Source organism: Callionymus lyra, chromosome 7 (assembly GCF_982586985.1).
Source record: "Callionymus lyra chromosome 7, fCalLyr1.hap1.1, whole genome shotgun sequence".
NCBI lineage: Eukaryota > Metazoa > Chordata > Actinopteri > Syngnathiformes > Callionymidae > Callionymus > Callionymus lyra.
This window is the reverse complement of record NC_141824.1, coordinates 24,287,271-24,309,893: the sequence shown is the minus strand read 5'-3', so window position 1 is coordinate 24,309,893 and position 22,623 is coordinate 24,287,271. Positions and strand designations below refer to the sequence as shown.

Below are 22,623 nucleotides of genomic sequence, written 5' to 3'. Positions count from 1 at the left end.
CAATACAGCACACACACACACACACACATGCCTTTAACACCTTCACAGCCACTAATCACTCCCAGACAGCCAACCCCTCTCATGTTAACAGTGTCAAGATAATGACTCTTTTATGTGTTTGTGCATTTAAGAGATTTCTTGACACTGTATTCCTCCAGAGTTTCAACAGCATAAAACTTTCCCCAGTTCTTCTTAAAGCCAAGTAAAGGGAAGATAAAGAGGCAAATTTACAAGGATCATGTAATTCTCAGATAAACAACTCGGAGAGGATGTATTTGAAAGAGGAGAATAAAGTGAAAGAGAAGGATGAAGGGGGGGTTGTGGGATGAAGTGGGAGTGAAAGGAGAAAGGAAATGGGTGGGAGCACAGTATTCCTAAGATTAAACTCCAAACAAAAGACTTCTTATCTCCACATGAAATCTCCAAGACATGACTACACACACACACACACACACACATACACTACTGCAGGGAAAGAGTCTCAGATTTCAGTGCTGGATTTTCTTCTTACAAAAGTGAACTGAAAACTACTTTTAACTAATGAGAAAGCAGAACTTTTTATTAAATCCTTGGTCATCAAATGACCACATAAACCTGAATGATCTGAGAGAGAATGACTTATGAAAGGAAAAGTAATTAATATATTTTATGTTATATTCCATTTTGGAAAATTCAGTAATGCTAATGGCTAAATACTGAAACCTTTGCCTCCTGCAAAGCAATGGTCCCACTAAAAAGTGTCGGGGCCTGGTACTGACCCCTGATACAAAAGAAACCCTTCTATTGTGTTGTATGGATTGTTACAGTTTGAAGGTTTTTGCTTTTAAAAGGCCAGATTTTATCTGAAGTAACATTAACCTATGACCGTTGACACTTCATATAAACAAAATTCAAAATATAATCCTGTCCTAGCAGAAAGTATACAAAAACCTCATGACTTCACACTATAATGGGACTTTGTCCTTTCTTTTGCCAGCCGAGCAATTTTTGTATTTGTAATTTCTGTAGTTTTTAGCTGGTCCATGAAAACAATATTTAACTGGTCGGTGCTAAAGAAAAGTTGGGGATCCCTGGCGTAACGAATCAACATATTGTATCATGTTCTTGTATTGCATTTCATATCAAGAAATATGCTGCATCCTAGTACTTGAATTTTCTTCAATAATTCATTCCATGATACATTCACAGCAGATATTTGGCTGAAGATGTATTTACTTGAAAATGTTTGATAAATCTGGTTTCACTTCAGCACTGTAACATGTTGTGTTATTCATGAAGTAACAAGACCATATGTTTTTAAAAAACAAACTTTATTTCCAGTACAAAAAAAAAAAAAAAAGAGAGAAAACGAAATATATTAAACTTGATACAAGCAACTCAAAGTCCTCTATAAATATGTTAAAATAAATTAAAGAAATTAACTTACTACCTTAAACACTAGAGGCCTTAAACAATTGAAAAAGGGGTTTTAAATAGAGCAACACGTCTACAAACTACCGAAACCAAAGTCGTTACGTCTAAAACACATCACTTACAAAACCTACAGCTACTGTAACAGACCTAACAATCAACAGGGATGCTACAAATTCAGAGGACAACGCCAGATCTGGCACACTATAGAGTAACGGGTACATTTGTGTAATAAATAGACAAAACTGTGCCAATCTTCGCTTGGTAGAAGAGGATCTGTTCCACGCATATAGGAATGTGATTTTAGACATGAAATATACGACCAAAACGTTCTAATAAAGAGAACAAAGTTTTCAAATATCCAAAAGTGTTAAATCATTCAAGTATTCTAGTGATTTGGCACCGAAGTAGTGGCAGCTTTGTATCTAATGCACATGAACACTGAAAGCTTCAATCAACAACGGACATCATTTTCATCCCACCTCAAACATTTCCTGCCAACATTACAGGTACTTAACTTGTTAAAAAAACATTCAGATTGAAGAGCCGACCCAGACTCACCAGACTAGAACTAGCTTATCAAAACGAGATTTTAAACATTTGGGCCACAAAACGTTTACAGCAACCATTTGTCTTTGGCTTCGTCACACCGCGGTGCGCGTCTGGTCAATAGTTTGCTTAACATTTAAACTGCTTGATTAACAAAATCTACTTTTGGTCGATCGACTCTCCAACTGGACTTTCTTCTCACACGAAACAAAAACACCTGAAATCCTTTTGTTGGATATCTTTGAGAAAGAGTCCAATGCAAAAGTGGCAGTTTTTACGTCGTTGAATGTGCGCGTGGAAGAGCTACACTCCGCCGGTGTCATCTGGAACTGAGAGCTGACTGAACACGGCGAGACGCTTGGCCTCGTTGTTGCAAGACTCTGAGCCACTGAGCGAGCTGGTGGAGCTTCCCCCCTCCTGGTCAGACAAGGAAGTGGTGGACAGGGAGCGTGCACCGAGGGCGGCCGAGAAGATGCCGGCGCCGCTCGGGCTCTGCCTGGATGGTGACGGACCGCGGGGAGAGCAACCAGAGTCTGGAGAGGGCAGGAACGGAGAGTCGGCTGCAGTGACTGGAGGATACGGGTGAACCGGCGAGGCCTCGAACGCAGAGTCCATCTCCAGGAAGACTCTGGAGAGAAGGTCGGTGATGTCGGCGCATGGCGAGTTGGTGCCGGAAGTGGTAGCATTTGAGAAAGTGCTAGTGGCAGACGGGTGACTGGCGAGTCCACGCTGGAGGTTCTGTTGAGGCGAAGAAGGGAACCCGGCGAAGCTGAAGCTCTGTCTTAGGAGAGGTCTGCTGGAGCGTGATGAAGACTGAGACAAAGGAGCTATACCTGGAGGAGAAGGCATGGGGACACCGGACGCATTCTTATTCTCCTCCTCATTGTTATGGACAAAGTGGCAGCGGATCCCGTAGGGACAGAAGCCGATTGTGTGGAAAGTACGACAAGGCTCGGTTTTGTATTTGGGATGTCTGCTTAGATCCCGTAGTTCATCCATTCCATGAGCAAACTGACACTTCCCGCCGTACTTGCACAGGCCGTTCTCAGTGAAAGATCGGCAGAGCTCAGTCTTATAGCGCGAGGAAGAAGAGGAGGATGTGCTTGAACTGAGATCGCCGAGGGAGCCCTTCATGTCCGGCCCGGGCCAGCACTGGCCAGAAGACATGGCGCTGTTGCTACTGGTCTCCACCATGCTGAGGGAGCGCTGGGACAAGAAGCCTCGTTTCCCCCACTGAAGCGCGTCGGGAAGCTGGAGGGAAGACTCGGCCTGCTGCCCCCACTGGTTCGAGCTCAGGAAGACATTGTCTGGAGCCTCGGACGGGAGGCTGGAGAGGGAGTCGAGGGAGAATGTGGAGCTACATCTTTGTGCTTGACCAACGTAGCCTGGCGTCCTCATCCTCGGGCTCAGAGGAGACGGCTGGTTCTGGTCCCTTAAGTCCAGGTTTAATAACTGCTGTAGACGGAAATAACATTGGCTTAGGATACAAGAACGATTTAAAGTAAATTAAACAGAAACTTTAAACCAAATTAGCCTTTACAAATGGACTTATTTAATGAAGATTTTATAACCATATATCCCACTTTATCCAAAATAATTTCTTATTCTTAAAAGATTAACAACATCTTCTGTTACATTTACATACATCTGAAGAAAAAAAAACCAACTGTTGCACACTGCATCTAAGGCTTTATAAGGACTAACACTGCCTTTCCAGCCATCAAAGAGTAGGCTTAGAGAGTTTAGACCATTTTTTTTTTTTCAAAAGGTGGTCACTTGGGTGCTTTTTGGTTCATAGCCCACATGCTGGAGCCGAGAGAAAGATAATATTTAAGTGGTTAAATGTAGGAGAGAAGCACGTGATGGGGCTGAGTTTAAATAATAATAAAAAAAACATTTAAAGTATTTCAAGAAAGAAAAAGAATTATAAATGTGCTATAAAAAAAAGTGTTTTCTCCAACTAAACAAAGTTCATTGTGCGTCAGGTGTGTGTTTATCGCGGGTATACGGTTGAAGACCCGGATGTTTTCAATCCTGTAGCTCTCCATTACCACATGGGACTTTCGTTTATAAATTCATTTTATTTTAACAAACTTATCCTTTATTTTTCTTAAGCATGCTTATGTGCTATATATCCACGGATAAAGAAAATCAGAGTTATTACAACAAAGTCAAGTCTTTTGATTCAAGTCAACAACATTTAACTTTAATGCTCATTTTTAAGTGGTATAGTTCATTTTCTTGCGGACTTCTCACCCTTCATGATGCACAGAACGACATTTTTAATCTCGATCCTACAAAGCAACAAACAAATTGCAGAAAACTTCATTCAAAACAAACGTGTTCCACACCAGAAGTAGCTTCCAAACAACAGCTAACAGTTTCAACAGTTGCTTGTCCGTCCAAAAGTTACACATTCTTGACAACAAAACTACGTCTAATAACACAAAAAAGACAAAACTTTCCTTCGTAAGGAAAAGAAAAGCTCCAAACTCAGCCACGTGTTTGTTGCAAACGAATAAAACGTCGACACACACGGCGATGCTAAGCTAACGCTGCTAACAAACTTTTTTGGGTCCAAACTTTCTCCCCCTCCTCACCTTGCACATCATCTCTTCCAGCTCCGAGAACTGGCCGAAGGGATGTGACGGCATCTCGTCCGCTTGAGTCTACGTGTGTCCGCGTGTGCCCCCAGCAGTGCTAGTCCAGGAGGGTCACCAGCTGGCATGGGTTGCACAGAACTTTCTGCTGGTGCATGTGGAGTTAAACAAGCCCACGGACCAGACCACGTGTAGTTTTAAAACCTGGCGCAGGCCACGCCCACCACCCCGGAGACATCCCATAGTGCTGGAGGAGGGGGTTTGCATCTGGGACTCCCAACTTTAGCTGGAAGACTTTTTAAAAAATAATGAGGAAAAAGTTCATGCTTGAGTGTTAAACTTAAGGTTTGAGTTGCCATAGGAAGCCTGGTAAGTAGTTTTTTAGTCTATAAAACTTTATTTTATGATCATTTAAAGCACTTGATGATATGTGGTGACCGATCAATATCTCCAGGTTGAAGTCTTATAGCAAAAAAAAGGCGAGATTACACAAGTCAAGAATCATCTATAACATGTAATATTACACAAAAATGGAGGAAGGGAGTAAATATGTGCTTCAAGTAAAATGAAATGGTCTCTTAGTTTGATGTCATGAACTGAGACGTTCAAATAGTGTTTTTTCTAGAGAGATTTTGAAATAATTGGTGTACTTTTGTTTTGAGCCATGGACGATAAACTTTTGTTGTACTTATTAAGTAAGCAAAATAGATACAAGACTTTACTATAATAAAACCAACTTTTATTTATGTGGAACTCCTGTTGTGTTATCAGTTTTATCTTGACCTTAAAAGTATATACTTTATTGAATATTGTTTTGATTGTTTAAGCGCTTTGTGACCCTGGTCTAGAAAGGCGCTATACAAATAAAAATTACTTACTTACTTACTTACTTATACAAAGACAGGGTCAATGGGTTAAAGTAGAAAATGAAAGACATTTTCATTTTGTATTAATTATTTCAACATACGACAACACAATGTTTTATTACTTATTCTAGGCCCTCAATTTTATTTGTCATTTTTGTGAGTCTTTATTTTTATAATTATTATTAATTTTATTATTTAATAATTATAATAAATACATTTCAATTAGATTTAATGAAATGTTAATAAAACACGCCTATTATAATATTTTATATTTAATTGTAATTATTTACATTTGTTATAAAACATCATGGCGTAGTATATATTTATTTGAATTTATTTTGAAATGTTTTGTTTATTCTTCCTATTAGCTTGAAGTTATGAAAATGCTCCATGGTTTTTAATATGAGTTCAAAAAGGGGGGTTTCATATGAATGACTCATCAGGCATTCCTACAGTGAATCACAACCAAAGCTTTGTTGGATCCTGGCACCACCACGCTCAGTTATTAATACCCAAACTATGCAATACCAGACGTGACACAGTGACACTAATAAGTCATTCTGCCTGCAATCTGTTTACTCTCCCGCCCAAGATTTCGGGACCACCGCTGTGAACAACAAGCCGTTAGCAGAGAAGTCAGCGGCGGAGAAGCCTTCAGGTACACTGGCCTTCTGTTAATGCGCTCGGGTAAACAAACGCTTTCTGTAAACAAGCGCTTTGATTGGCAAGTCGAGTTTACTCCTATCAACAAATCTCTCCAGGGTTGAGTTTGTTGGGGATTACCGAGTAAGTGGTGGAGGAGGGGAGGAGGAGGAGAAAAAAGCATGAGAGAATCCAGCTGGGCTTGAGTACCTTTGGAGCACAATGAGCTCAATGAGCTGCAGAACTAACTAACAAACTAATGGCCCCCCTTGTGCTGCACACACACACACACACACACACACACACACACACACACACACACACACACACACACACACACACACACACACACACACACACACACACACACACACACACACACACACACACACACACACACACACACACACACACACACACACACACACACACACACACACACACACACACACACACACACACACACACACACACACACACAGAGAATTGAAAACGGAGGCTTGTAGGTAATATGGTCTTGAGTGATGGATTAGAATCTACTTTATAATTACTGGGATTTTATTAAATAAACTTTTTTACGAAGCTCCTTTTAATTACATTTTATATTGACTTATTTACTAATTTATTTGTCTTTAAATCAGATATTGTTTTAGCTTTGTTGAGCAACAAGTATGTCTTCTTTTAACGGAAAAAAAAATACATAAAAAAGTAAATATGAATGGAAATACCTACTTTTATTTATGTTCTTGTATTTATCACATCAACTGTGTCAACCCAGGATTAATTCAGGCATTTGTAAACAAGTTGAATATATTTACAAAAGTAAAAACATGTTAAAAAACTAAACTTAAAAGGGAAAATTTGTTTGTTGTTTCTACTAAAACAAGTTGAAAAGGCGTTGAAAAGGCCAGCTCTGAGGTACATGTGTGATTAAAAGTGAAGTCATTCCTCCACACAGGCTCCTCCAGATAAGAGGCTACTATTACCAGTGAAATAATAACGCGAGGAGAGGAGGGGTCTTTAGTCCGGACGAACATCTGCTCCTCTTTTCCTCCTCTTGCCTCAACCCCCACCTCCATCACAATGTACCTCCTTCCATAGTCATCCCAGCGTGTCTGTGTGTGTTATTGTATCTGTGTGTGTGTGTGTGTGTGTGTGTGTGTGTGTGTGTGTGTGTGTGTGTGTGTGTGCTCACAAAGAGCTTGAGGCTTTCTGTGCAGTGGAAGACTTTTTCCCGGACAGTGAATGCATCATGGGTTCATGAAACATGAACTGTAAGCTCGAGCAACTCCATTGTCTCAATAGTTTGTTTTTTCACTTTTAAAAACTGAAAAAGTTTGATAAAGTTTTTACTGAGGTGTTATAACACAACACAAACACAACATGAGTAAAATAAGTGGACAAAAGTAATGATAAAATCTATTAGTTTAAACATGAATAGATGACAAGCAATACATATGATAAGTGGATGAATAAATAAATAAAATGGATTGTTTACATTGTTTGTTTAAAAGTCATCTTTAGGTCACAAAGACAAACAACCTTCTAATGTATGCATTGATTCATAACAAGAAAAGACACTCTTTTGTTTCTGTTCAGATGCACAGACAAAAACCGCGCACACATCCAGAATGGCTGCACAGTAGGGATCTATTCTCATGTCAAAGGTCATAACCTGACCTCTGACACCGTCCCCTCCTTCTCCTCCTCTGGTGCTTAGTGGAATTCACTCCTGTGGATTCAATTAGAAAGAGAGAGAGAAGGAGAGCCACAGACAGACGGACGGAGATGTGGCTTTTAAAAAAAACAAGATAACAGTGACAAATGTCTTCATCTTTACGAAGACAAAGATTTGGGTGGATGAGGTGTGAGGGGGGGGGGTGAAGCTGGAGGTCTTTTGAAGATAATGCATTAGTTTCAAAAGAGCAGAAGTCAGCTGTGATCGTAAAGATTGCAGAGATACGAGGGGTGACATGTGACCCAAGATGCTCTGATTAAAAGGATTCGATTGTACAAATAAACACACAAACAACCATTGCCTCTGTGCTTCTTTAATTCCCGTTTAATTTACAGTATATTTTAATATTTAAAACTTTCCCATGTCGTTTGTCTACTTGGCATTTTGGTATGTTTATTGCAACGTCGATATCAAGATTAAGGACTGATGTTTCCTTGATACATTATGAATACACTTACGACACGACCAAAAGCGAAAACCAAGAGAGACCTTGAGTCAAACCGAAATGAAAAGTGAAAATGCAAAAAAAAAGAAGGGAAATCATTAATATGAGGTGAGGAAAAACTCTGTACGAAGCACCCTCTGCTGGATAACAATGGGAACACACGTGAGCAGGAATTCCAAACATAACATTAATATATAAAACCGAATAGATAAAACAAACATTTAAAGAGATTAATAGTAGTAACAAAACTACGAGATTTTGCAAACATCTGCCAAGGGCCTCAGTTCTCCTGACAAACAATAATCGACCCCCACAGCCCAAAAGCACAGAAGGACATTAAGAGCGCTTACTTGTCTGCAGGTATAAGTGTGTGAATAAAAAGTTGTTTTTCCTGCGACAATCTGTTGACTTGTTTAGGGTGTCTCCTGCCTCTCACCCTAGGCAGCTGGGATAGACTTCAGCCCCTGGGAAGTGACTATGAAATCGAAGATAAATTAATGAAGCTTTATGATGCAAATATTGTGTCATCTAAGGGAATATACAGTAAAATAAAATAAATAGAAAAATGTATAACTTCAACAAAACAAGTTTTTTACAAAAATAATGGGTTTATACACATCAGAAGTGTATTAATAATTTCCATTAAATGTAGAAAGAAGGATGTCTTTTGAGGTCATAGTATGGTAGAGGTGGTTAATCTAAGAATGTAAGTATAACATCATCACACAAAATATTTTTAGTACAATTTAATAAGTAAAGAAAAGTAAAATGTTTGGGACATCTGTGCTGCAGTTAAATATTCTATATAACTCACTACAGGACGGACTAAAATGATTGTTCATGCAAATATAATCCTTTTCTCTTTTAAAATAAAATAAAAATAAAGACTTGTTTGCGCCGTTTAAAGTCGTATTCTTGAATTGACTTGGACTATTCGGGGGAATCACGTTTGTATGTCCCAAATGTGCTCTTGATTTAAATCAATTAATACATTCCAGAAAGTTAGTTTCCAAAAAATGTATTTCACAATCTCAACCGATAGGGGGCGCTGCTGCACTGTACCGTCTGCGCCTCACCGAGGGCACCGTTTATCTGGTTGATTTAACTTTAACACCGAGAAATGAGAAACAGCAGCCACATCTGTTATCTTCGTCAACACGTGTTTGTTTTTTGAATAAATGCCCATTTTAGCTGCTCACAGAGAAAAATACCAAGAGCAAGTTTGCCTCAGAGTCACCCTGAGTGGAGGGTTTACAAGGCAAAAAGCCAAAGTCTCATTGATTTGACTTATTTGCAGACAGAATAACTTACACAACAGTAGTCCCTGGAAATGATGTGCAGCCCCTGTTGAGCAACAATTCCTGGAGCCTCTCAGATCACTTGAAACACAAACAAAACTTTGTCCATAAAGCAGTGGTCATAACATCCTTATATCCGCCCCCTATGTTTATTAAAAACAACATTTCTTTTCATTTCTCGGACTGACATTCTTTTGAGGGAAGAATAGAGAAGCTTGGATGCTTGACATCTGCTGCAGCAACACGTGGCACATACGTGTGGAGAAAGACCTACAAGCCACTTTGTAGGACCTTTAAACACATTTGTAATAACATCAAATATATACTTTAGTTAACTATATTTTCTGATTTTAAACTCAATCTTCATCTTATTTGCAACCATTTCCTTATCCATTTTAATCATCATTTTATTAAATATTCTATTATATCTGTAACTAATTAAATTATAATTTAAATTAATGTATTTCATCTTAATGAGATGTTGTCATTTTCTGTTTAATATACTAAATAATATGTTTCCTATCTAAAGTGAACTTTATTAACCACCTGCTCCTGCACAAGTGTTGTTGAACCCACGGGTTCTCATCACGCCCGCTAGAGCCATTGGACCGTCATGCACTGAGGAAATGGAGCAGAAGAACGTCAGACGTTTGGACAGAGAAGTAGAAAAAAAAAAAGTGGGACTTGCGTCACAGGGGAACGAATTCTGCATCGTCAGGTGTGAAAGTTCTTTTGAAAGTTTCAATATTTCCTCATTAACTCTGTTCTTAAAAAAGCACGCTTTTAATAAAAGTCCATTTTTATTCACAAAACATATAAAATGTGCTTATTAATTTGGGGGTTTCTGGAACATGTATTGGTAATTTTTGCATTTTTGATTTAATTTATTCTATAAAAATACAAACATTGGCAAAGTAAAATGAATTTTAAACCAGATCAATACATTTTCTCTACATAGAATGATAATTAATCTATTATTAAATCAAACTTGTTCATATGAAACTCCACGGGGGTGAAGTATTGAGTGGTCTTTATCATATATTGTCAAGACACAGGTACAATCAAATATGGATCTGTCTCCAAGAGACCCCCGCCCCCCTATTTTATCTCTCAGTTCAAGCAGTTCTCTGAGTCCATCACAGACAGTTCAACACTAGTGTGTCTGACAAAGTATGTTTGAGCCGAAGGACGATTATCTGTCTGTCGTCTCACAGCGAGCTCATCAGACTGTATCCTAGCAACCGCAAATGCTATACATCACCATGTTCTGACGAAATCACACCTTCACATTCAGATATGTGCAAGGAGGTGGAGACTTGGCGACAGACTTCTACTGTACGATGGGAAAATCCATTTTTTCATTAGATAAATATTAGTGTTGATCCTCACAATTAATACCTTACTAGCAGAATTCATGCTTTGCCAGTAAAACCACTTCCTCCTTTGACAATAATAATACTTCCTCTACTACTAACCATAACAGTTAGTAATAATATTAATTATACAAAATAAAAATAGGGGGTAGATTTTTAAAATGTGTCCAAGCTCCTTCTGATGTCAAACTAATCAGTATAAATATATTAATCAAGGGCTTTTCTTTCTTTATCAATGTTGAATAAAACAAATTTAACATTTAAAAACACATGAAATACTTCCATAAACAAAACAACAAACATGCGATGTGGCTTCAGCCCCAGGAGGAACACGCCCTGATTGGCTGCCCCATGTGGATATTTTTAAATGCTTTTCGTTGACATTTGGCTACTTCCTGTTTGGGTATAATGTTATACAGCCATTCAGAGAAATTCACATTTAAAGGTACTGTGTGTTGCTTTTTTTGTTTGTTTATTTTTGTGAATAAAAATAGCTTCATGAACGTCTTTTAAAGAGGCAAAACGATTTTTTTGTAGTTTAATAATCAAATAATAATAATCAAAACAAATTATTAAAAATGAAAAAATAATTCAAAAGAAATAACACATCAGAACAACATAATGCAACATTATGAGAAGTCTAAAAAAAATTTCACTGAGCAAATTAACTTTCCAAGTGAGTTCTATGTGTATCACGACACCGTAGAATCCAGAATATGGATCGAAAATATATAAATAATAGTGGATAATGGATTTTCTCCCCTGCTTATCTTCTCATCCAGACACAGCCACATTGAGAGTTCCTTCTTTATTACCTACTTATTGACAAAACAGTTTTAATGTCTACCATAAACAACCTCGCGCGACTTCCTGTATCGACGCGTAAATGGTCAGGTGAGGAATCTCATAAAAGTGAACGTGCAGCTCATCATGATGCAGCTCAATACACGATGAGTCATTTAGGGAGCGGATGGATACGTTGTTGCTTGTTCGTCTTGAGAGTGAAAGTCTTTGGGCATGAAAACGTTTCCTGCTCGTTCTAGTAAGGTGACCGTCGTAGTCACGCCACCGGGTTATAAGCAATATAACCCCCCCGGCGTTGCTCGGTGCTGCGTAACGCTTTGTTTGACCGTACAAACAAGTGTCATCAGATTCTCTACTTCCTCTATTTACGATCGTCAGTGCCTTTGCATCCACCTCACAGAAAAAAATTCTTCCTCACTTCCTTAAAAAAATGATCGTCACCAGTCTTGCCACAACAGTGAGCTCTCACGTGGCCTCGTGGTTTGATGTGTTTGCTGTTGCTGTTGCTCCGGAGAAGATGCGTGAAGCTGGTCTATCCACGTGACCTGGACGTCCATTAGAACGTCATTTGCACCGGCATTTTATTCTCAGACCAACCCTTGGATATAAACAGTAAATATAAAATAGGATGGACTGTCAAAAAAAAAAAAATGCTGAATCAGCAGCAGCTCAAGACTGGTTTGTTTGAAACAAGAACTAGAGTTAGTGTTTTACTTATTTTTACTAGTTTGTAGGTTTATTTTTTCATGAACTTGACTGAAACTATCATCTTGGATACACACATTATCACAGGATAATGCAGCGTCTGAGGGGCCACATTATGATTATTATTAGTATAGTTATTATTGACTGTTGTAAGGTAATTAAGTAAGTAAAAGTGATTTGTAAATTGCCTTTCTAGACCAGGGTCTCAAGGCACTTGAACAAACAAAAACAATACACATTTTAAAATACCTACACATTTAAAAACCTGATCATGAATAGCAGCCAGTGAAGAATTTGAAGGATCGGGGAAATGTGAGTTCTTCTACTAGAGCAGGTCAGAATTCTCGCTGTAAAGTTTTGAATCAGGTGAGACAGCTCCTTCTAGTTTAGACACAAAATAGTTATAATAGTCAAAACGAAAAGACACTAACACAAGTTCCAGATCATGTTGTGACACCATTTTCCTAAGTTTAGAGATTTTTCTCAGTTGAAGGAAACAGTTTCTGGTCAGTTTTCTGCACTTTTGAACTAGAGACATGTCTTTATCAAATACAACACCCAGGTTTCTCAGGCTCAGTTTGACAGACTGGCCGAAGTCACAAAAACATTAAAACTGTTTTTGTCACAAAGGGACCATCAAGCCGAACTAAATGAGGCACAATCAAAAGCCGCATTAATACGATCGGAAAACTTAAAATCAAAATGAAAAGAATCAAAAATGACATTATAAACATGCTTAAGCTGTAATTTTATTGCACATTAAATACATTTTTTTCATTTTATTAAAAAAAAAGTTAATATTTCATCTTTCTTAGAACAAAAAAAGATCAAAAGATTAAACAGCATTATAAAATAAAACTTAATAAGCTAATAGATTATTGCGTAATATTTCCTTTTAAATACATTTCATTAATAAACAAGACAACATTATTTTCAACAATAAAACAAATAAAAGTAATAGCAACGCAAGGGATTAATTATAAAATTTTAAGCCATCAGTAACATTTATAAATGATCATTTTTATAGTTTTACTGTGACTGAATAAATACCAGAGGTCCGCATGTGGCCGCCCTTCGGCCATGTCTGGGCAGATTTCAGACAGTAATAATCGATAGACCAGAAATGATGAAATGATTTCTTCTTTCTGCAGGGCCCTGTTATAAATGCCTCACGGACAGGTACCGTTCCCTTGAACATCTCCATCATAAATATTCATCTCATCTCTCATCTCATCCTCTTGTCTCCTTTTTATTCTCCTCTTTTTCCCTGGTGCTTATTTTCACAAGCGGGATTTCTGCTGGTGTCGGCACTGCACTAGTGTCACCGTGGTATGTATTCCTGGGAGGGCAGCCAAGGCTAAACACACACACTCCATAATATCCATTTCTTTCCTCTCAACAACCACACACACACACACACACACGCACCCCCCCACACACACACACGTCTCACCACTTCATTTTCGCTCCACCTGTTTAAACATACCAGTGTGTATCTGAGCATATGTGTTCGAGGGCTTTCTCACAGAGGGGCTCATTGTCCCCCCCTGGTTAAGATGTATGTGCTGTGTCATGAATCGAGCCGGCAGCCACAGGCTCGCTGCTGATTTTAGCCTAGAATTAAAGCAGCAAACTTGAAATAACACGAGCGTCTGATGAGAAGCAGCTGAGCCGGAATATTGCTCCCTCAGCAGAGAGACTTGATGAGGATATACATCACTGCATCTCCACATATACACAGACAGTGAATATTAAATATAATCAGATCATGTAATAAAGTAGCAGGTGGAGGAAGAGAAATAATTTTGTTATCGAAAGTGTGTTAAATAAACATACCATATTTGTTCCAGACACAGTTTAATGAATTTGGCAGTGTGTTGTTACCTCATATTTATAGATTATACCTTGTTATTGAGGAAAGAGCAAAATAATAATAATATTTATGACTTATGAATTAGGTTTGGGAGTGAGATGCCTGTCATTATTCTGCATTCAAATTTTTCAAAAATGTTGATTATTCATTTTAATGTATACAAGGTCATCAGGGCAAAAGAACAAACATTTTAGTTACAATCTTTTCATTATTAGTGTTTATTGGTGGAACCACAAACATTTTTATTAAAAACTTTAATACGCAACATTGTTTTGGTAGTGTTGATGAGGCCTCATGAAACAGTTGATGAAGCATCATGAAACAGTTGATGAAGCATCATGAAACAGTTGATTAAGCATCATGAAATAGTTGATGAAGCATCATGAAACAGTTGATGAAACATCATGAAACAGCTTATGAAGCATCATGAAATAGTAGATGAAGCATCATGAAACATTTGATGAAGCATCATGAAACAGCTGATGAGGCCTCATGAAACAGCTGTTAAGGCCTCATGAAACAGCTGTTAAGGCCTCATGAAACAGTTGATGAAGCATCATGAGACAATTGATGAAGCATCATGAAACAGCTGATGACGCCTCATGAAATAGCTGTTGAGGCTTATGAAACAGTTATTGAAGCGTCATGAAACAGCTGATGAGGCTTCATGAAACAGCTTATGAAGCATCATGAAACTGCTGATGAGGCCTCATGAAATAGCTGTTGAGGCTTATGAAACAGTAATTGAAGCGTCATGAAACAGCTGATGAGGCCTCTTGAAACAGTTTATGAGACCTCATGAAACAGTTGATGAAGCATCAGGAAACAGTTGATGAGGCCTCATGAAACAGCTGATGAAGCATCATGAAACAGTTGATGAGGCCTCTTGAAACAGTTGATGAGGCCTCATGAAACAGCTGATGAAGCATCATGAAACAGTTGATGAGGCCTCAAGAAACAGTTATTGAAGCACCATGAAACAGCTGATGAGGCCTCTTGAAACAGTTGATGAGGCCTCATGAAACAGCTGATGAAGCATCATGAAATAGTTGATGAGGCCTCAAGAAACAGTTCATGAAGCATCATGATACAGTGTCTTCCCTTTTGAAAGACCACTAGATGGCACTTCAAATTGAGAGTGACATCTAGTGGTCTTTCAAAATCAAGACGGAAACATGATACCTCATCAGCTGTTTTATGACGCCTCATCAACACATCACTATTCTTTTGGTATCCTTGAGCGCCAAAATACAATATCAAAATAGTACAGTTACTATTATGGGAATGACAATATTTTTAATTATATAACAGTTGTTTTTTAATTATCTTGGGGCTGCTATGTTTGTCTTGACCTATTTTAGTTTTATAATTTATTATAACCATGTACTGTGATCTGCAAAAGGCCCTTTAAAAATATACATTACTCACTTACTTGATACAGACAATACTTAAAAAAAAAATAAAAAAAATTACCAATTCCATCAAAAGGGGGAAATTGTGTCAAATAAATAAATATCCTGTGTTTTTAATATTACTTTAGGAGAAAAAAGAAGGATAGACATGATGGAAGTAAAATGTTGAAACAAGTTCATACATTTTGAATTTTTTTTTATTTTAAATTAAAATAAAAAAACAGAAATGAACAATGTGAGCTACAAAATACACATTTTAAATTGCACCACATTAGTTGAATATCATTACAATATTTGAAACTAACACAAACAAGTCAGTGAGCGCTGACCTCATGAGGGTCATGTAAATATAGGCAAAAGGCCACACGTGGAAACTTTGCTGCACATGTCCATGTTGGGCTAAACATCAAATCATGTTATATTGAAGTCTTCCAGGAGCTTCCTCAAATGAACCAGCAACTGTAATGGAAATATTGCAGAGCTCAGTCATCTATAAGAAACAAAGAAGCAGCAGTTATTCAATGTATCCTCTAGTTAGAGGTGAATTTAGACAGGTATGGATGCAAATATGAGTTAGTTAAAAAACAGGTTAAAAAAGCTTTTATGGTGGTATAAACCACAGCATTTATCAGTGTTATTGTGTGACAGCACAGTATAAATTCTATTTTTTTTTGTCTTGACGAGACAGACTTTGAATTTCACAGATTTGTTTCTTATAAGATGCATTTGATGTGCATTAACAATCCGTTCTAAATCATCCGTCCATCCAGGGCATGTTTCAATACGATATGCTCCACCCATTTTTGAGCAAAAATTAGTAAACTGGTGCCATTGTTGTTTTGATGAACTGAGCATGTGTGGTACAATTTTGTGTTATCGACATACACAAACTAATCAGTGCCAGTGCACTGTTGATGGCACAGTGTTTACGCGTGGGGCAGGAACCATACTTTTCCACTATGTGTATATGTATATGTCACATTCAGTCGGAATCGGCGCCTTCAAAATAGATCTGAATACGTGTTTTGATAAGTCAATGTTGTAGTTAAAGCCTTGGTTATAATTCCATTAGCTTTAAAAAAAAATAATGATTAAAAAAAACTTGTTTCAAAATGGCCCCAAGTCCAGAAAAATCCCCAACTCAGCAGAACAAAGGAAAGGATTATAAGCAGTTTTATACAAAGCGTTAACTAGACTGAAAAAAGGAAATTGGACCAGACTGACCTCGTTCAAATTGGGAAGTGAAAGAGATTGTACAACAGCTGTTGGAAAAAGACAGAGAGAAATCAACACCAGGCGTCCAGAATAATTTTATTTTGGATTCTTTTGGCGGCTATAAGACTTTAAATGACCATGGGATATTTCATCGGTTTGGGGATTTCGTTGCTACCCTGAATATGCATTTGAAGCACCTGTTTGAAACTTTCCAAACTGGAGTTTTTCAAATGTTACATCTTATGTTGTGTTTCCCCTCTGGGGATGAATAAAGCTTTTCTATTCTATTCTATTCTATTATTTTGAAAGTCAGTGTCACGAACACGTCATTGCCAAAGCATCTCTTCAGCATTTAAAATGATGTAACCATGGTGGAAATGTACACCATAAAAAAGAAAGCAGAACTTCACGTCTAAATCCATTTGCAGTACTTTTATTTACTTAAATAAAAAAAACGCCTCACACCACTGCGTCCTCTCGGATATTCAACCTTTAACACACAAGGCTGTTTCCAATCCCATGCGTCTCTCATACATGTGTTATCAATAAACTCGGCTCTGACACGGCGTTAACGTATTTTCATTTCACACTAAGAAAGGGATGTAAAAACAGGAAGCGTGAAGGGTAAAAAAAGGAGAAGCGAGCCCTGAGTGTGAGCATGAACAGGAAGTGTGCAGAGAACATCTATGGCCTCATTGTGAAAGATCTCCTTTAATAACAAAAACAGATGTGAAACCGTCTGGAGGGACTTTCTTCTTCTTCCCAACGCCCTTACGCAAGAAAGCTCGGCTAATGTTATCCAACATCTATATTCCTCCTCATAATTACACGTGTGGTTCAGTATACAGATGGTGAAGCACAATAATGTTGATATAATGAACACAGTAAAGAAGTCTAGACCAATTATAAATAGATAGAAAATAGATAGTAAAACTTTAAAGAGGGTAGAACAGAATGGGAATTATCTCAATTTTCAAAATAAAAGTAATTATTTGGCGGGAAGATTTTCAACCATATTTTTGTTATTTATTTTATCGTTTTTTATCATTTACGCTCTCCAATTAACTTTGAATCTGACCAGGTGACCTCAGCAACAGGTTGGAGACGGAAGTTCTGTTTATTTCCAACATGGCTCAAGTACTTGAAGTACAAGTTAGCTGTGAAGCATTTCGTAAAAGAAAAAAAAAAGAAACTTATTGTACAAGAGCCTTTGTTTCATTTTGTAAAAAAGTCCCAAGTTCACTGTCGAGGTCAGACTGGAGACGCTTGAGAAACAAAAGTACTGAATCTTATTGAGAGTGTTTCTAGTGTTTCCAAAACAAAGGTGGAGTATATCAAGTTTGAGAGTAGAAAACATGACAGTATATATTTCAGTGAGGTCTTGTCTGAGTACAGATCAAGGTGCTCAAGACTGTGGACATTTAGCTTTGACATTGGATTCTTCCACTAAAGACACTGACAACTAAACCACCAGTAAATACACAATCACTAGGTAGATGGTAACCCACACTAAACAGCTGTTTATTAATTGTTGACACTATCCTAGTGACTCACCTGCAATCCGTGGTTCAGCCCCAAGTGTTGGATTCTTAACAGCCTTTATCCTTTTACTTTCCAATCATCAGAGCTGAGAAGTTCTGGGTCAACCATGCCCATGTAGGTTCCTCTAGGAACTCCAGTTTCCTCCCAAAATCCTGAACATACAGAAAATCTATTGTAAATGAATATTTTTCAGCAATATTATACACCTGAATTATGTAGTAGTAGTTCAGCCCAATATTAGTAGTGACAAACCTAGGAATACACAAACCAGAAGGTAAAATAAATACATATGTTTTAGGATGTTAGGCCATAGTTCATTAAATTAAAGTAATATATTTATATTATATTATTTATTTATAATTTAATTATCCATGTTTTTATTTACACACTGCTGAGGTCATGATTATAGTAAAACCAGCTTCTTCCGCTTTTAAAATCCAACTCTACTACTGCCATCACCATGTGTAATTGTGTCTGTTTCACAGTAAGCTATAATTTCATGTTCCACCCAAAATGGCTCATAAACCTTTTTTTTACAAACCTTTTCTCAGTCCCGCCCCTCACGTGAATCCATCCACCCAAACAGACGTATTCATTTGTATTCTTCATTTACTCTTATTTATATGGAAATTCAGGATTCATTGACAGACTGAGTTCAATAGAGTTCCAGTAAATATAACCTGTTGTTTCTCAATCGAAATATCCAATAAAAGTACGTCATAATAGCTGAGTACTTTACTCTGCTGGTACATTTTGCTCTTCCCTGAAATAGTGGTCCAACCCAACCTCCTTCGCTCCTCCTTCCAACCCCCACCGTTCCCCCTCCAAACACTTGCGTCACACTTCTTGGCTGCAAAAGCAGTGAGCTCGGAGGAAAAGAGAGCAGGAGGAGGAGCAGGGCGACTCCTGTGGCTGAGGAATGTGGCAAAGGAAGAGAACATGGCTATAAAAGGAGAGCACTTCCCTTCTGCTGCTGTGATGTCACAACTCAAATATTTTCTCCTTCCAGGTCTGGCTTACTGACACTACAACTCCTCACCCTCGTTCGGTCACTCCTCCTCCCCAAATACGTCGACAAACAAGCAGTCTCGTAGAAAGTGAACTATTTGTTTTGGTGGGGAAGTAAATAAACAGTTTTCTACCTGAAGCTCGGCAGGACTATCTATCGAGTATATTATCATCAGACTGAAGGAAGCTTTGAGTACATTTAACACACGGCAAAAACTGGAAGGTTTTTTTCCTTTTAAGTTCTGGTGAAATATTGTCGTTAAATATTAATTTAAGTAAGCAGGATTCTTCTAGATTATACAGATTACCAGAGGTTATTTCATTTCCTGTTCGTAGTCGCGAATAGAAACCAATGCTGTTCCATATCAAACAATACTCTCTATTGGTTCACTAGTTAGTATCAACATTTCAGTCACTTAAAGCCATTTATTGAATGAATATACCCTGATAATATTCCTGGACTGACTTCATAGATACTACAAAACAGGGCTAACTCAGTGACAACCTCACCTCTCTGTTAATAAATATAAAAATTTGATCAGCTTCTCCAAATTAAGAAATTCTAAGATGTTTGAAGGCAAACATTGATTATTATTGTGCAATAGAGACTATTGAAACAGTTAGTGACGCAGAAACCAGGGCTGAAGCAATAATGAGATAAGATTTACTACGATATATTTTGCATCATTTTCCTGGAAGACACTGGAATTTCAGGGACATCTTGTGACTGTTCCTCTCTCCTTCGGTTGAAATGAGAAAAAGCCCAAATATGCCCAATAAAAAGTATATTTAAATCAATTCAATTTTAGTTAAAGTGTCTTATCATAACAAAGTTATCTCAAGACACTTCACAGGTCAAGTAAGACTATATTGGAGAAAAGAAAAACAGATCGCAGCGAATCAACAATGAGACTCACAGTGGGTCAGACGCGAGGAAAAACATCCTTTTAGAAGGCAGAATCCTTTAGCAGAACCAGACTCAGACTGACTGGGAGGGTGGGTGGAGTCTACTGTATCCTCTCGTCCACAGTCATCGCCGGGATCTCGCAAGATTTGATTGTTGTCTTTTGGCCTGGAGGACTTGATAACTACTGCCAACTAGTGGTTGGGGTTTTTATTGCAAGATAAAAATAAAGAAACCCAGTGAATATATCGATGTTCATTTTATATAAAAAAAAGGATACAGTGGTGGTGACTATAGATACCATATCGCTACACTTAATTATTGTGGTCTTTAAGGGTTTTCGTTATTTTCAAACAGATGTTTCAGGCATTCATGCCAGAATGTACATATGTGCCAGAAGAACACTGGCTATAAAAGAACACGCGTGAACAAAAACAAATCAGACTTAAGTCCACCTTCAGAGGAACTTATTAACCAAATATATGTTTATAATTTGTCTATTCCTGACCACACATTGAATAGATAACAGACGTGAGTTCAAGTAGATACAAGCAAACTACGTATTCAATGAATTTGCCCTTTAAGTTGATGGTATCAGCTTCAGGATGTCAATGCCATATTGTTTACCTTTGCTAAAAATAAACACGTTTTTTTTCCATGAACTTCCAAGGTGACATATTAATAATGGACAAGTTGGTGAAAGTTATTTGCGTAGTCGGAAAGGCAAATGTGGAAGCAAACAGGTCCTCTTGGTGTAGGTGGTCAGGATATAAATGATACGAGTATAAAAATAAAAAAGGAACAAGACTGTGGGAAATTTGAATACTCAACGCACGCTGCACTAAAAAGTAAACACACAAACGATATTGCAGATTAAATATAAAACAAGAACTGCTCAATAACATGAATAAAAACATGTGGTGTATTGCATCATTATAAAGGAATTTATTGAAATGTATACTCAGTTTTTTCAAACTGTTGCTGAACGCATAAATTAATCTGTTTGACACATTTAGTCTTAATTAAAGGAATTATTATTTTTTTATATTCATTTTGAATTATATGATCTCCTTCTTGTAATATGTTTATTCTATACATCACCAATATTTGAATGAATAATAATACATTTAAATATTATGTTTTTTTATTGTTAAAATATGTTTTTTTGTCTCATAAACGATATTTTATTAACATCCAGTGACCCAGTTAGCAAACGACAAGTTGCGTAACATTTCTTTTAATCTGACCTTTAGTTCTGGAGCTTCGACTATTGCTCAACCTTATTTGCTAATCTATATGCAATGATAGAAAAAAAAAAGGAGAGGTTTTATATTTTTCAGTATCCCAAATACGACAACAGCAAACAAGAGAAGAAACACGCATAGCAACAATCACTCTTGTTTACGGTTGCTTCAGAACAAAACATTGTATAACGGCTGATTTCGAAACATTAGGGAACTTTTTTTCTTAATTTTTTATTCTGGCTGTGTTATTTAACGTCTGGGTTCTGCCTCTGTCACTGTTGACTGACGTTCAGCAATCATTGCATTAACAGTATTTTTTCCCTTTTTTTCTTTTTACTATTAGTATTGAGTCACAGCTTCTTCAAGGTGATTATATTTATATATTTTATTATGATGTTAATTTAGTATTTAATGATGCAATTTATCTCATTTAAGGAATATTATTATAGTTTGTAGTATTTTTCAGGACTCATTGATCCCTGAAGTATAATTACATGTTTAATAACAATTTGATTTGTACTTCCACTTTATTAACTTTATTAAAACAATGTTCCTCTACAGACAAGGGTGATATTAAGGCTGATCTACTTGATGAAAGCAAACTCGCTACATTTTATAACCCTAATAAGCAAATAAGTTCATAAATTACTTCACTTCATGTGTCTTATCGCTGTATGTTTATTGTTTAATCTCTTTCAAATGTTAATCTCCTTGATATACGTCTCAACATTTCCTGACTTTTTTTTATTTCTTCGTACAAGGTTCACTGTCATTTCTGTTCAATGATGTTTTATTGTCTCAATATATTACCTATTGAGTCATAACTTTTTATCCTTTTTATTTTATAGAGTAAAGTGTCAGCAACAGCAGACATTCAATGTCCTTGTGTCTGAAAAACCGACCTCGGCAGTTTTGTGGTGAATCATTAACAGCCTCAGGGATGGCTAATAGCTTTAATGATTCAGAGACTGTGTAAGACTAACAAACATTGATGG

At 37.3% G+C, this 22,623-nt stretch overlaps 1 protein-coding gene and 1 long non-coding RNA gene across 3 annotated transcripts; both read right to left on the bottom strand.

The window, feature by feature from the left end:
• Positions 1–1,291: 1,291 nt before the first annotated feature.
• LOC148075760 (mRNA decay activator protein ZFP36L1) lies at positions 1,292–4,708 on the bottom strand. 2 transcript variants are annotated; one of them, XM_087795505.1, is made up of 2 exons: positions 4,560–4,708; positions 1,292–3,414 (listed from the first exon to the last, which is right to left on the bottom strand). In XM_087795505.1, the coding sequence occupies exons 1-2, from the start codon at positions 4,611–4,613 to the stop codon at positions 2,263–2,265; spliced, it is 1,206 nt and encodes a 401-aa protein (XP_087651631.1). In that variant the 5' UTR covers positions 4,614–4,708; the 3' UTR covers positions 1,292–2,262. The 2 variants fall into 2 exon arrangements, with proteins under 2 accessions (XP_087651631.1, XP_087651632.1); XM_087795506.1 differs by having other exon boundaries at positions 1,292–3,411.
• A 10,825-nt stretch (positions 4,709–15,533) lies between these two features.
• On the bottom strand, positions 15,534–19,179 carry LOC148075759 (uncharacterized). The gene is made up of 3 exons (XR_015711865.1): positions 19,014–19,179; positions 18,485–18,624; positions 15,534–16,205 (listed from the first exon to the last, which is right to left on the bottom strand). It is a non-coding gene; the product is annotated as an uncharacterized LOC148075759 (long non-coding RNA).
• Between the last annotated feature and the right edge of the window lie 3,444 nt (positions 19,180–22,623).

Excerpts from the sequence above, each read along its gene's own strand:
- LOC148075760 (XM_087795505.1), bottom strand. The coding sequence starts at position 4,613 with ATGCCGTCACATCCCTTCGGCCAGTTCTCGGAGCTGGAAGAGATGATG. Across the intron at positions 3,415-4,559 it reads TGGAAGAGATGATGTGCAAG|CAGTTATTAAACCTGGACTT; the intron begins GTGAGGAGGGGG and ends TTCCGTCTACAG.